General features: G+C 46.1%; 1 protein-coding gene across 3 annotated transcripts in view; it reads left to right on the forward strand.

Annotated features, from left to right (window-relative positions):
• Positions 1 to 687: 687 nt before the first annotated feature.
• shprh (SNF2 histone linker PHD RING helicase) overlaps positions 688 to 12512 on the forward strand; it is a 29063-nt gene continuing 17238 nt past the window's right edge. The window contains exons 1-17 of one of the 3 annotated variants that reach the window (XM_023987049.2): positions 688 to 775; positions 1298 to 2008; positions 2269 to 2398; positions 3553 to 3774; positions 3924 to 4002; positions 4280 to 4430; positions 7823 to 7931; positions 8024 to 8280; positions 8493 to 9194; positions 9428 to 9679; positions 9897 to 9975; positions 10149 to 10312; positions 10500 to 10756; positions 11396 to 11517; positions 11756 to 11844; positions 12043 to 12135; positions 12362 to 12469. In XM_023987049.2, coding sequence (XP_023842817.1) covers positions 1307 to 2008; positions 2269 to 2398; positions 3553 to 3774; positions 3924 to 4002; positions 4280 to 4430; positions 7823 to 7931; positions 8024 to 8280; positions 8493 to 9194; positions 9428 to 9679; positions 9897 to 9975; positions 10149 to 10312; positions 10500 to 10756; positions 11396 to 11517; positions 11756 to 11844; positions 12043 to 12135; positions 12362 to 12469 — 3516 coding nt within the window. In that variant the 5' untranslated portion in view covers positions 688 to 775; positions 1298 to 1306. Of the gene's footprint in view, positions 776 to 1020; positions 1082 to 1297; positions 2009 to 2268; positions 2399 to 3552; positions 3775 to 3923; positions 4003 to 4279; positions 4431 to 7822; positions 7932 to 8023; positions 8281 to 8492; positions 9195 to 9427; positions 9680 to 9896; positions 9976 to 10148; positions 10313 to 10499; positions 10757 to 11395; positions 11518 to 11755; positions 11845 to 12042; positions 12136 to 12361; positions 12470 to 12512 lie in introns of those variants that run through there. The other 2 variants (XM_023987047.2, XM_023987048.2) reach the window with 2 other exon arrangements.

A 12512-nucleotide genomic window follows, 5' to 3' on the forward strand; every position in this document is an offset into this window, starting at 1 on the left:
CCTCCTCCCCTTTTCATGGGCCTCGATTAGATGGTTGCATTCAAGACAATGTCGTTTTTATTGATCTCAGCTTTTGATCTCAGCATTTTTGTGATATTAAAGATTCGGACATGGAGAGTAAAGTGTCGTAGATTTGCATGAAATGTGTTTGTAAAAGGCAAAAATGTTCTCGCATCACACATTTTATTTTTTTAAATCGGGGGCTGAGCTCTGGACCTGTGCAAAGAAAGGAGTGGGAAATCAGAACGGACTTTTTCGCGAACAGTTATTTAGCCTATATTATTAGCCTAATTTATGACTATGCAATATACTCATCACATTATAGGAATAGTAGGCTATTTTACATCAGTCTGCACATGCGACGATAGATGCATGCAATGCTTTATCATTAAGGTGAAAAATATAGCTTCCCCAAACGTTAAAGTGACGCGCCCCCTATGGTTTGACAGAATTCTTATAATTTTGTGAGACGTGACTGGGGCAAATTGAAGGCAACTAGAAAGAGAGCAAAAGCCCTATTTTATTTACTCTTTGCAGACAGAAAGCAATGCTGCGACCTAGTGGTTGTGGCCCGACGGTTCTGGTTCAACCTTGTTGTGACGCTACCTCACTTCCGTCCTGCACTATGAAAACATGGCGCACCGCAGCGGCGGAGGAGCTGGCTGTTCAAGAAGACAGTAAAGTCCATTCTTGACTGATTTTGATCAACCAGACCAGTCTATTATTTCGTCTGCAGGGACCAGGAACAGAGACGACGCTTTGTGAGAAATAAAAAGTAAATGTTCAATGTTTGTTAGAGCCAGACAGTAGACAGATTTGCTATCAAAGCCAGACAACAATCACAATGCACCTAGAAGCGGCACTGTGGTGTTGCCTACTCGTTACATTGTAGCAAAATGTTGCAGAATGGGATTTCTACATTGCAGAGCCATTGTTGACACTTAGTAGTTCGATAATCAATCAGTGAGCAGTTGTCATAATGTGAAGACAATTAGCAAGTTTACACCAAGGATTTAGAACGTCAGGATAACGGAATTGCTCAACCACGACGTTTTATGGTAATCTGGAATAGACTTCAATGGTATAAGTAGATCCGACAGGTGTTTGTTTTTTTAACCATGCGTGTCCATAACGTGGGTTTTTGCTTTGATTAACTAACCTCTAATAACTTTCATTTTGTGGTTCTTCATAACTCAGTTCCCTCCCAAAAATTATGCAAACTTTAATCTGGGCATGCTTTACTCATCATAAGCATTACAGCAGTGAGTGACTTTCCTGACATCCTATGCTCTCCTAGGTTGCCATCATGAGCAACAGAAGGAAGCGTGCCCCGCCGGTGAGGGTAGATGAGGAGGCCAAGAAGAAGCTGAACTGGAACATGCATGAGGACCGCAGGATTGAGACTCTACTCCAAGAAGAGGAAGACCAGATTCCAACCAGCTCATTTCTGTCCACCGGCCACCACATCCCAACTGCTTCCCTTCTCTTCACCGGCGACCAGATTTCAACCAGTTCCCTTCTTTCAACCACCCACCAGATCCCAACCGGTTCTCTTCTCTTGAGCGTCCAGGAGGACTGTGAGGCAAGCTGCTCCAGCTCAGGAGCTCTGTTGTCAGACCTAGGACTAGGAGATGACCCCCAGCTCCCTGCTTCCTCCTCCTCCACCTTCCTCTCCCTCACTGTGCTTCCTCTTTCTGACCTGGCTCACATCTGGAAGTCTCTGATCGGGGAGTTCAGCCTCCGTCCTCCCCCTCTGTGGGTTAATCCCCCGGGCTGTGACCAGAGGGCCTTCACCCTTCGTAGGACAGGAGATCAGTTGTACCTCAGTTTGACCAGCAGCAGCGAAGAGAGTAGTACTAGTACAGGAGGACTGGAGATGAGGCCTCTGGATAGGACCTGCCCAGTGGAGTGTTTCCTGGCTGGAGGGATAGTATTGGAGGAGCTGGACTGGCTACAGAAGAGAAGAGCTGTGCAGCTGTGTCATCAGCCAGGAGAGGATGAAATTAAGGTGTGTAGTTTCACTTTATATACTATGTCATCACTTGGAGAGTAGTGTCAATATTACATTTTTTTCAGTTCACAAGCGCTTCAATGAAATGTGTAGTTTATTCAGCATGGTGGCTGATGTAGTCACCCATCGATTGTGTTCGGCCATTACGGTTATGAATATGGAATGAATTATTAAATTGCCTTTTATTTTGCTGTTTATATTTCTGAAGAAGTGCAGTGGTGTTTTTTCTCCTGTGTTTGTTGGCCTTCCCGCGGCAGGTGGGGATATATGTACTGGAATCGGGATTGGGAAAGCCTGAATTCCTCAGCGAGGGAAACGGACGGATTAGAAAGGCAAATCAACTGATACAGAAGTTAATGGAGTTTTACTATGACTTTATCATCCCCGGTGAGTAACTTGTATCTCTTCCTCCTCCTCCCTCTCCTCCTGGGTCGTTCCACCAATCCAGTGCCTTTTGAGAAGTGTAACTTGGACCGATATTTTTTTTATTTCACCTCATTTTAACATTCTGTCATAAATAGCACATGTTCAACTTAAAAAAAAATATATATATGTTTTCCCATCTCAAGAGGTTAAATAAAAAAAATTACTATAGTAAATGTCTATTAGGTGCCAAATAAAGTAACATGGTTGACTGTAACAGGGTTGATAATTTCATCTTAAATCCACCATAAAACCCCTTGTGAAAGGGGGAATGGAAGCTTGTTGTGTGCGAAAGGGAGTGGCAATTGAATGCAAAGAAAAACACATTTCTAGCCTGTCTATCTATGGTTAACAAGGTTTTTGTCCACCACAAAACACCAGAAAAAAAGAGTAGAACCAGCTCAACTATGATTTGACTATTAAAATATTTAACAAGGAATAGTTTCACCATATTAAAATGAGAGTTCAGTTCACGTAACAGGGTTGACCTTTAAATGAGGGACAGATGTAAATGAATTACTAATCACATTAAATAAATCATCTTCAGAAATTGTCAAGGCAACAAAATAACTAGGGCTTTACAACAATGGTGAAAACTTGGATGCATTTTGAGGTTAAGTGGGTTCAAATCCAGAGAGTGCCACGGAGGGGAGTCATAGAGGGTGCACGGAGAGGCGTGTACAAATGCTGGATTTTGGCGGCAGGTAGCCTAGCGGTTAAGAGCGTTGGGCCAGTAACCGAAAGGTTGAATCCCCGAGCCGACTATGTGAAAAATCTGTCTGTGCCCTTGAGCAAGGCACTTAACCCTAATTGCTCCCGTAAGTCGCTCTGGATAAGAGCGTCTGCTAAATGAATCAATTGTAAAAAATAAAATAACAAAAATGGCACTTTAGCTAGTCTTTATTCAGAATAAAAATCTGATTTATTGAATTCTCCATGTGGTCTATATTAAAGGGCACTTCATGTAATATAACAGGCTTTTAAAATTCAATATTGTTGCACAATTTCTACTTAATCAAATGGACGCAAAACGTACTCATTTCGTGGAACAACCCTCCTTTACTTCTCCTCAATTGACCCATGACACTCTGTGTACCATTTCTCTGGTACCATGTTAGAAGTGGTGTCGACCGAGGAGGAGGAGTGTGACACTGACTTGGAGAGGCAGAACGTGGAGGAGCTGTATGATTACGTCAGACACCTCCACCAGAGAGAGAACCAGGACGTGAGCATAGATGTACAGCACAAGGCTCTTATCCCAGTCCTCAGGCCATACCAGAGTCAGGCTGTTAACTGGATGCTGAGGAGAGAGAATTACAGGAGCAGTAGCTCTTCTAAAGGTAAACATTCTCCCTGCAGGCAAAACAGGTTGAAATGAATCCATTTTGCCTGCCAGGTTGTACATTATGGAACTAATTCCAAATGGGAAAGTATTTTTTATTTTGATTATCCTGGACAACTGTAACAATATGTAATTTCCCCTTCCCAGAACAATCTCTAAATTTCCTATGGAGGGAGCTTGTCACATTGTGTGGGAAGAAGCTATTCTACAATCCATATACAGGCGGGTATGACCTTGTCTACAAATATCTTCATTATCAGACACTGGCAGATAACACAAATCATAAACATAAAGAAATATAATCAATCAGCCTCTGAACTGTGTTTAATACATTGTTATTACATGGATATCACTTTTTATTGCAGTTTATCTTGTCAATGTCATGACCCTATCTCCCTGTTGCAGCCTGATAGTTATTACAGTGTTTTCACTGTTTTTAAATACATACCAACATACATGGACCATTTCTTGTCTATTGCTCTAATTCTCCTTCCTCCCTGCAGCCTGATTCGTGAGTTCCCCCTGGCTGGGGTGGAGTGGCCTGGGGGGATCCTGGCTGATGAGATGGGTCTGGGGAAGACTGTGGAGGTCCTGGCTCTTATACTGAACAACAGCAGACAGGGCCTGAAGCAGGAGGCCCTCACCCTGCCTCTGGTGAGAACCATGTTATGATGGTGCTGGAGGGGGTGGCTGCCATCTTATTGGCTCTTAACCAACCATGCTAATTTGTTTGTTTTTTCGCATTGTTCGTAACTTGTTTTGTACATAATGTTGCTGCTACCGTCTCTTATGACCGAAAGGAGCTTCTGGACATCAGAACTGCGATTACTCACCTCAGATTAGACGAAGAGTTTTTCTTCAATGAGTCTGAGGGGAGGGATATACTACAGACACCTGACCAGGCCCAGATCCCCGTCATTCGCTGGAGAAGGAAACTGAGATTTCGCAGAAAAAGACCAGGGTGCCTAGTGAGGATCAGGCGGCGAGGGGCTAATCTGCCTTTGCCTTCCGTCCTGCTAGCTAACGTTCAATCGCTGGGAAATAAATGGGACGAACTGAAAGCACGTATATCCTACCAACGGGACATTAAAAACGTTTCACCGAGTCGTGGCAGAACGACGACATTAAGAACATACCGCTGGCGGGTTATACACTATCGGCAGGATAGAACAGCAGCCTCTGGTAAGACACGTATGTAAACAACAGCTGGTGCACAATATCTAAGGAAGTCTTATGGCTTTGTGCTTGAGTATCTCATGATGAGCTGTAGACCACACTATTTACCTAGAGAGTTTTCATCTGTATTTTTCGTAGCTGTCTACATACCACCACAGTCCAATGCTGGCACTAAAACCGCACTCAATGAGCTGTATTCCGCCATAAGCAAACAGGAAAACGCTCATCCAGAGGCGGCGCTCCTAGTGGCCAGGGACTTTGATGTAGGGAAACTTAAATCAGTTTTACCTAATTTCTATCAGCATGTTAAATGTGCAACCAGAGGGAAAAAAATTCTAGACCACCTTTACTCCAAACACAGAGACGCATACAAAACTTTCCCTCACCCGCCATTTGGCAAATCTGACCATAATGCTATCCTCCTGATTCCTGCTTTCAAGCAAAAATTCAAGCAGGAAGCACCAGTGACTCGGTCTATAAAAATTGGTCAGATGAAGCAGATGCTAAACTACAGGACTGTTTTGCTAGCACAGACTGGAATATGTTCCGGGATTCTTCCGATGGCATTGAGGAGTTCACCACATCAGTCACTGGCTTTATCAATAAGTACATCGAGGATGTCGTCCCCACAGTGACTGTATGTACATACCCCAACTAGAAGCCATGGATTACAGGCAACATTCGCACTGGGCTAAAGGGTAGAGCTGCCGCTTTCAAGGAGCGGGACTCTAACCCGGAAGCTTATAAGAAATCCCGCTATGCCCTCCGACGAACCATCAAACAGGCAAAGCGTCAATACAGGACTAAGATCGAATCGTACTACACCGGCTCCAACGCTCGTTGGATGTGGCAGGGCTTGCAACTATTACAGACTACAAAGGGAAGCACAGCCGAGAGCTGCCCAGTGACACGAGCCTACCAGACGAGCTAAATAACTTCTATGCTCGCTTCGAGGCAAGTAACACTGAAGCATGCATGAGAGCATCAGCTGTTCCGGACAACTGTGTGATCACGCTCTCCGCAGCCGATGTGAGTAAGAGCTTTAAACAGGTCAACATTCACAAGGCCGCAGGGCCAGACAAATTACCAGGACTTGTACTCAGAGCATGCGCTGACCAACTGGCAAGTGTCTTCACTGACATGTTCAAACTCTCCCTATCTGAGTCTGTAATACCAACATGTTTCAAGCAGACCACCATAGGCCTTGTGCCCAAGAACACTAAGGCAACCTGCCTAAATGATTACCGACCCGTGGCTCTCACGTCTGTAGCCATGAAATGCTTTGAAAGGCTGGTCATGGCTCACATCAACACCATTATCCCAGAAACCCTAGACCCACTCCAATTTGCATACTGCACCAACAGATCCACAGACGATGCAATCTCTATTGCACTCCACACTCCCCTTTCACACCTGGACAAAAGGAACACCTTTTGTGAGAATGCTGTTAGAATGCTATTCATTGACTACAGCTCAGCGTTCAACACCATAGTGCCCTCAAAGCTCAACATTAAGCTAAGGACCCTGGGACTAAACACCTCCCTCTGCAACTGGATCCTGGCCTTCCTGACGGGCCCCCCCAGATGGTAAGGGTAGGTAACAACACATCCGCCACGCTGATCCTCAACACGGGGGCCCCTCAGGGGTGCGTGCTCAGTCCCTTCCTGTTCTCCCTGTTCACTCATGACTGCACTGCCAGGCACGACTCAAGCACCATCATTAAAGTTTGCTGATGACACAACAATGGTAGGCCTGATCACCGACAACGATGAGACGGTCTATAGGGAGGAGGTCAGAGACCTGGCTGTATGGTGCAAGGACAACAAGCTCTCCCGCAACGCGATCAAGACAAAGGAGATGATTGTGGACTACAAGAAAAGGAGGACCGAGCACACCCCCATTCTCATCGACGGGGCTGTAGTGGAGCATGTTGAGAGCTTCAAATTCCTTGGCGTCCACATCACCAACAAACTAAAATGGTCCAAGCACACCAAGACAGTCGTGAAGAGAACACGACAAAACCTATTCCCCCTCAGGAGACTGAAAAGATTTGGCATTGGTCCTCAGATCCTCAAAAGGTTTTACAGCTGCACCATCGAGAGCATCCTGACTGGTTGCATCACTGCCTGGTATGGCAAATGCTCGGCTTCCGACCGCAAGGCACTACAGAGGGTAGTGCGAACGGCCCAGTACATCACCGGGGCCAAGCTTCTTGCCATCCAGGACCTGTATACCAGGCGGTGTCAGAGGAAGGCCCTAAAAATTGTCAAAGACTCCAGCCACCCTAGTCATAGTCTGCTCTCTCTGCTACCGCACGGCAAGCGGCACCGGAGCGCCAAGTCTTGGTCCAAGAGGCTTCTAAACATCTTCTACCCCCAAGCCATAAGACTCCGGAAAAGCTAATCAAATGGCTACCCAGACTATTTGCATTACTCCCCCCCCCTTCTACGCTGCTGCTACTCTGTTATTATCTATGCATAGTCACTTTAATAACTCTATGTACATATTACCTCTACACCGGTGCCCCCGCACATTGACTCTGTACCGGTACCCCCTGTATATAGCCCCGCTATTGTTATTTACTGCTGCTCTTTAATATTTGTTATTCTGATCTCTTACTTTTTTAGGGGGGGGGGTTATTTTCTTAAAACTGCATTGTTGGTGAAGGGCTTGTAAGTAAGCATTTCACTGTAAGGTCTACTGCACCTGTTGTATTCGGCGCATGTGACAAATAAGAGGGCATCAAATGGCACTTTGACTTTCTCTCCTGTTTTGACTTTATTGGCACATCAGAGATGGGGGGGGGGAAAAATCAAAGATACTCCCATTGATTGCTGAACGCATAGGGTTGTCTCTCTTGTGATTTTCAGGGAAAGTCTGTGAATTATTTTGTACCACCTCCGCGACCAGAAGAAGAGGAGATGCATATAATTCACTGCAAGTCAGAGGCTCAACATAAAGTGAAAATATCCTACCCAAGTAAGTCACTGATGATGTTGGCTACATCCTTTCAAATGAGCGTTTTTTGATGTTTGTTTTTTTACAACCTGTTGTGTGTTATCTCTGTGCAGCTGTGCGTGTGATGCTGCTCACGGCAATAAAAGAGATGAAGGTTGGTAAAGGAGCGTCGGTCAACGCCATCTTTGCGTACATTCGCACCACATACCGGTACGACCTCTTGAAGAACCGTAACCACATCAAGAGGGCCCTGGGCAAGCTGCTGGACGAGGAACTAGTAGAGAGAGTCAAAGGTCGCGGTCTGGCCGGATCCTTTAAACTGGGGAAGAAATACAAGGAAACCAAGAAGAAGACCACCACGGCCAAATCTGTACGTATTGGAGTCCTTGCAGAAATACATATAGTTTTCTCAGTTACACTATCTTCCATAAGATATAGAGAATTTGATTATAAATTGTGAAATACCCTCACTGTGTAAGCCTCAAATGAGTTTTTCTGTTCTTCTAATGGCATGCACTGCGTTCAGATTACTGCTGTTAAACCCATTGATGGCCTTTGATGGTGTTTGGTTTGGTTTTGCAGCAGAGTCCCTCCGGAGACAGTGGGCCCAGGAGAACTTCACTAAGGCGAGCAGGGAAGAAGGGGAAGACCTCTTATAAAGACCCTGATACCCCAGACCTCTCTCCTTCAGAGGATATTAGCCATAGCTGCCTGTCCCCTGACTGTCCTGTTTCTGTAGAGGACAGTAAAGATGAACAGCAGGAGGGAAGCCTTGAGAAAGAGCGACGCAGCGACACGCTAAGCGCCTCACAGGATCTGTCACCTGTTGCGAAGGCAGACCGTCCTGAGGAGGACGACAAAGAGACACTCCACAGCTCCCAGGAACAGGAGATGGAGAGAGTGGATCAAGTGGAAGATGCCCTCGAAGAGAGTAAGCAGCAACCAGGTCCACATGTCACTCCGGAAATGCCGCCGGCCACCCGGGTGTCGTTCACCCCCTTCAACACACCAGACTACCGCTTTGAGTGTATCTGTGGCGAGCTGGGTCTCATCGACTACAAGGCCCGTGTGCAGTGTCTCAACTGCCAGCTGTGGCAGCATGCAGAGTGTGTGAACTACAAGGAGGAAAGCCTAGACACCACACCGTTCTACTGTCCTCACTGCCTGGTGGCCATGACACCTGTCCCTACAGGAGCTACCCTCATCATCTCCCCTTCGTCCATCTGTCATCAGTGGGTTGAGGAGATCAACAAACACATCAGCTCCTCATCACTACGAGTACTGGTAAGGACTTTTATAAGTCTGTTGAACTTTTAAAAATAGTTTGGAGTCTTAATTGTTAGCTTATATTCGTTTATAAATCTGTAATTAAACAGTTATATAACTTGATGGAAAGTGCTGCCAACACTGCTGTTTGTAGTAGCTGACATTGACCTGAGGTTGGTCCACCCATCCTGCGTTGGTCCATCCTTCCATTCATCCTTCCATCCTCCCTCCATCCCTCCCACCGTCCCCAGGTGTACCAGGGGGTGAAGAAGCATGGTTTCATCCAGCCTCACATGCTGGCTGAGCAGGATGTGGTAATCACCACCTATGACGTGCTGCGCTCGGAGCTCAACTACGTCGACATCCCCCACAGCAACAGTAAGGACGGCCGGCGCTTTCGCAACCAGAAGCGATACATGGCTGTTCCCAGCCCCCTAGTGGCCGTGGAGTGGTGGCGCATCTGTCTGGACGAGGCCCAGATGGTGGAATGCACCACTGCCAAGGTGAGATGCCTGGAAGGAGAATAGTAATTATGGGCGGGGGTTAGCCTCAAGGTTGGAGAGACTGGTCGGAAACTGGAGTGCTCTTCAGATGCCTTAAATGTTATAGCAACAAGCAATATGGTATTCCTACCATTTTCGTCAATTACCCTTGGGCTTTTAGCATCTATGCTATTGTTTCCATTGTTACAGATTGTTCATTGTTGTTTTTCTTCATCAGGCGGCAGAAATGGCTCTGCGTCTCTCGTCAGTCAACCGCTGGTGTGTCAGTGGAACTCCTGTACAGAGAGGCCTGGAAGGTTAACTCCTAAAATCTAATTTATAATTCATCGATACCTACAGTAGTTTTCAATAGTTACCATATCATGCTTCCCCGGTCTTCACATGACTGATCTGTCTCTGTTCTGTCCAGATCCGTCTTGCCTTGTCCTGTTCTTAACCCTAACCTGACAGACTGCTTTGTTCCGAACAGATCTGTATGGTCTGGTTCTGTTCTTGGGGGTCGACCCCTACTGGGTCAAGTACTGGTGGGACCAGCTGCTCTACCGACCCTATCGCCGTGGAAACACAGAGCCACTCTACAACCTGATTGGTCAGCTGCTGTGGCGATCGGCCAAGAAAGATGTCATTGATCAGGTAGGTTGGATAATAACACATTTTGTTTGACACAAATGTCTTCCTAACATATCAAGTACCTAGTCTAGTGCCTTATCAGGTCGTTATTGTGAAATAGAATGTGTTTCTAATAGCTTACCTGGTTTAATGAGGTAAAGTAAGTTTAGCCTTTTTAGATTCACAAGTATGACTTTTCACTGTTTTCCAGATTCAGATTCCCCCTCAGACAGAAGAGGTCCACTGGCTGCAGTTCTCTCCAGTGGAGGGTCACTTCTACCACCGGCAGCATGAGGTGTGTTCCCAGGACGCCCTGGTTAAGCTGAGGAAGATCCAGGACTGGAGCCTGAAGCTGGGCAGCCTGGACAGACGCACGGTCAACACCATCCTGTACCCCCTGCTCAGACTCCGTCAAGCCTGCTGCCACCCACAGGCTGTCAGGGGAGAGTTCCTGCCCTTCCAGAAGAGGTAAAGTTTTAAAGATATAAAAAAATATATCTCATCGAGAAGATGTATAGGTTTGATGAGCTTGACAGATGAGCCTGACACTGTTACTGTTCTAGTAGAGAAAAAATAAGATTTGCACTTGACATTGAAGGGTCAATGTTTGGACTCTGGACTTAATCGTGCAGTTTTTTTTTTTTTTTCTCCTTACTTTACTGTGTTACAAGGCCCCATTCACTGTGTAAAGCAGGATGGGGCTGGGTGGCCAATAGAAAGGCTATTGTCTGGTCATGCTGTCTTTGGCGACTGAATTGTTCTTTCTGATGTATCAGTTGGTTCACACAGAGCCCAAATTACTAGCTGGTAATTGGATGGCGTCACACATAGAGATAAATAGTATCTATGGCCTCACGTTTGTTTGTTGGTTGATAGCTAAAGCCCTACAGTTTGTCTGGGTCTCTGGTGCGATGCTGTTTTGTTTGGTCCTGTTTGCCAGTTGGTGAGGTCTTACCTACAATGTGTTTCAGAGGCGCTGTTTGGTTTTGTTGGCCAATAAAGGATGCCTAAAGTGGGTTTCAGTCTCTGGTGCTGCGGTTTGGTTTTGTGTAGATTGCAATGACGTTCGTGACTAACGGATCCTGTGACCTAATGCCTCTAAAACAGCACCATGACGATGGAGGAGCTGCTCAAGTCCCTGCAGAAGAAATGTCGAGTGGAATGTGAAGAGGTTCACAGACAATTGGTGTGCGCCCTCAACGGCCTGGCAGGCATCCACATCATCAGAGGTAGACAACAAAACTCCTCCTCGCTACCTCTCCAGTCGTTCTGTCTCCTCATCTCTTTCCCATGGGAAACTGACCTGGGAGACTGTGACATCATTGATCTGTGCTTGTCCCTATAATAAGGAGCATCCTTTATCTTATTGCTGTGCGTGGTAGTGTAGCATGACTTATGAAAGTGCTGTATAACACAGAGCGGTGTAGCTTTAACGAGGGCTCTTGTTGTTGGCATTGCCACCTGTAGATGAGTTTGGTGAGGCAGTGGAAATGTACAGAGAAGTCCTGAGGTCTTCAGAGGAACACAAAGGACGACTGAAGACGGATTCACTGCAGGTATGCACTACAATCACGCAGCCGACGTCTAAAGGCCCCGTTCTAGACTATCAAAACCTATTCACCCTCAGATTTGCAACCTTTCTGCTCATATTAACTCTCTCTTTTGTATGTGCCATCTGCTTGATGCTGATTAGCAACAGAAGGAAACCCTTCTGAAGTCCTGAATGTTTTTTGTTTCTGTGTTTTTATAAACAGAGGCTTCACGCCACACACAACCTAATGGAGCTGCTCAACGCAAAGCACCCTGGGATACCGCCCACTCTGAGAGACGACCGGCTGAAAGAGGAGGTGAAACACCTGCTGATGATGGTTGTCATGTGTTTGGTTCCTCCCTGACCCCGATCTCCGCTTTGTGTTTCTATGATGTGGCCAAAGAAATCTAAATGTCTTTCACTTTCCTAGGGTTCGGCCTACCTGTGTACTATCATATGTCTTTCCAATTCTACAATTGTGCGCGAATGCTCATAGAATATGTATATCTGTCCCTCTGTTCTGTGTGATATCTAAAAAAAAGTCAGAGCAGCTGAGGCAGCACTACATGACCAAACACAACGCCGAGGTGTCTGAGGCCTACCAGAATCTACAGCCTGTACTGCAGAACATCAAGGAGCTCAAACGCAAAGTAAGAGACCCTCTTGTGCACAGTGCCACTGATTGTTTTGACC

Source organism: Salvelinus sp. IW2-2015, linkage group LG4q.2 (assembly GCF_002910315.2).
Source record: "Salvelinus sp. IW2-2015 linkage group LG4q.2, ASM291031v2, whole genome shotgun sequence".
Classification (NCBI taxonomy): domain Eukaryota; kingdom Metazoa; phylum Chordata; class Actinopteri; order Salmoniformes; family Salmonidae; genus Salvelinus; species Salvelinus sp. IW2-2015.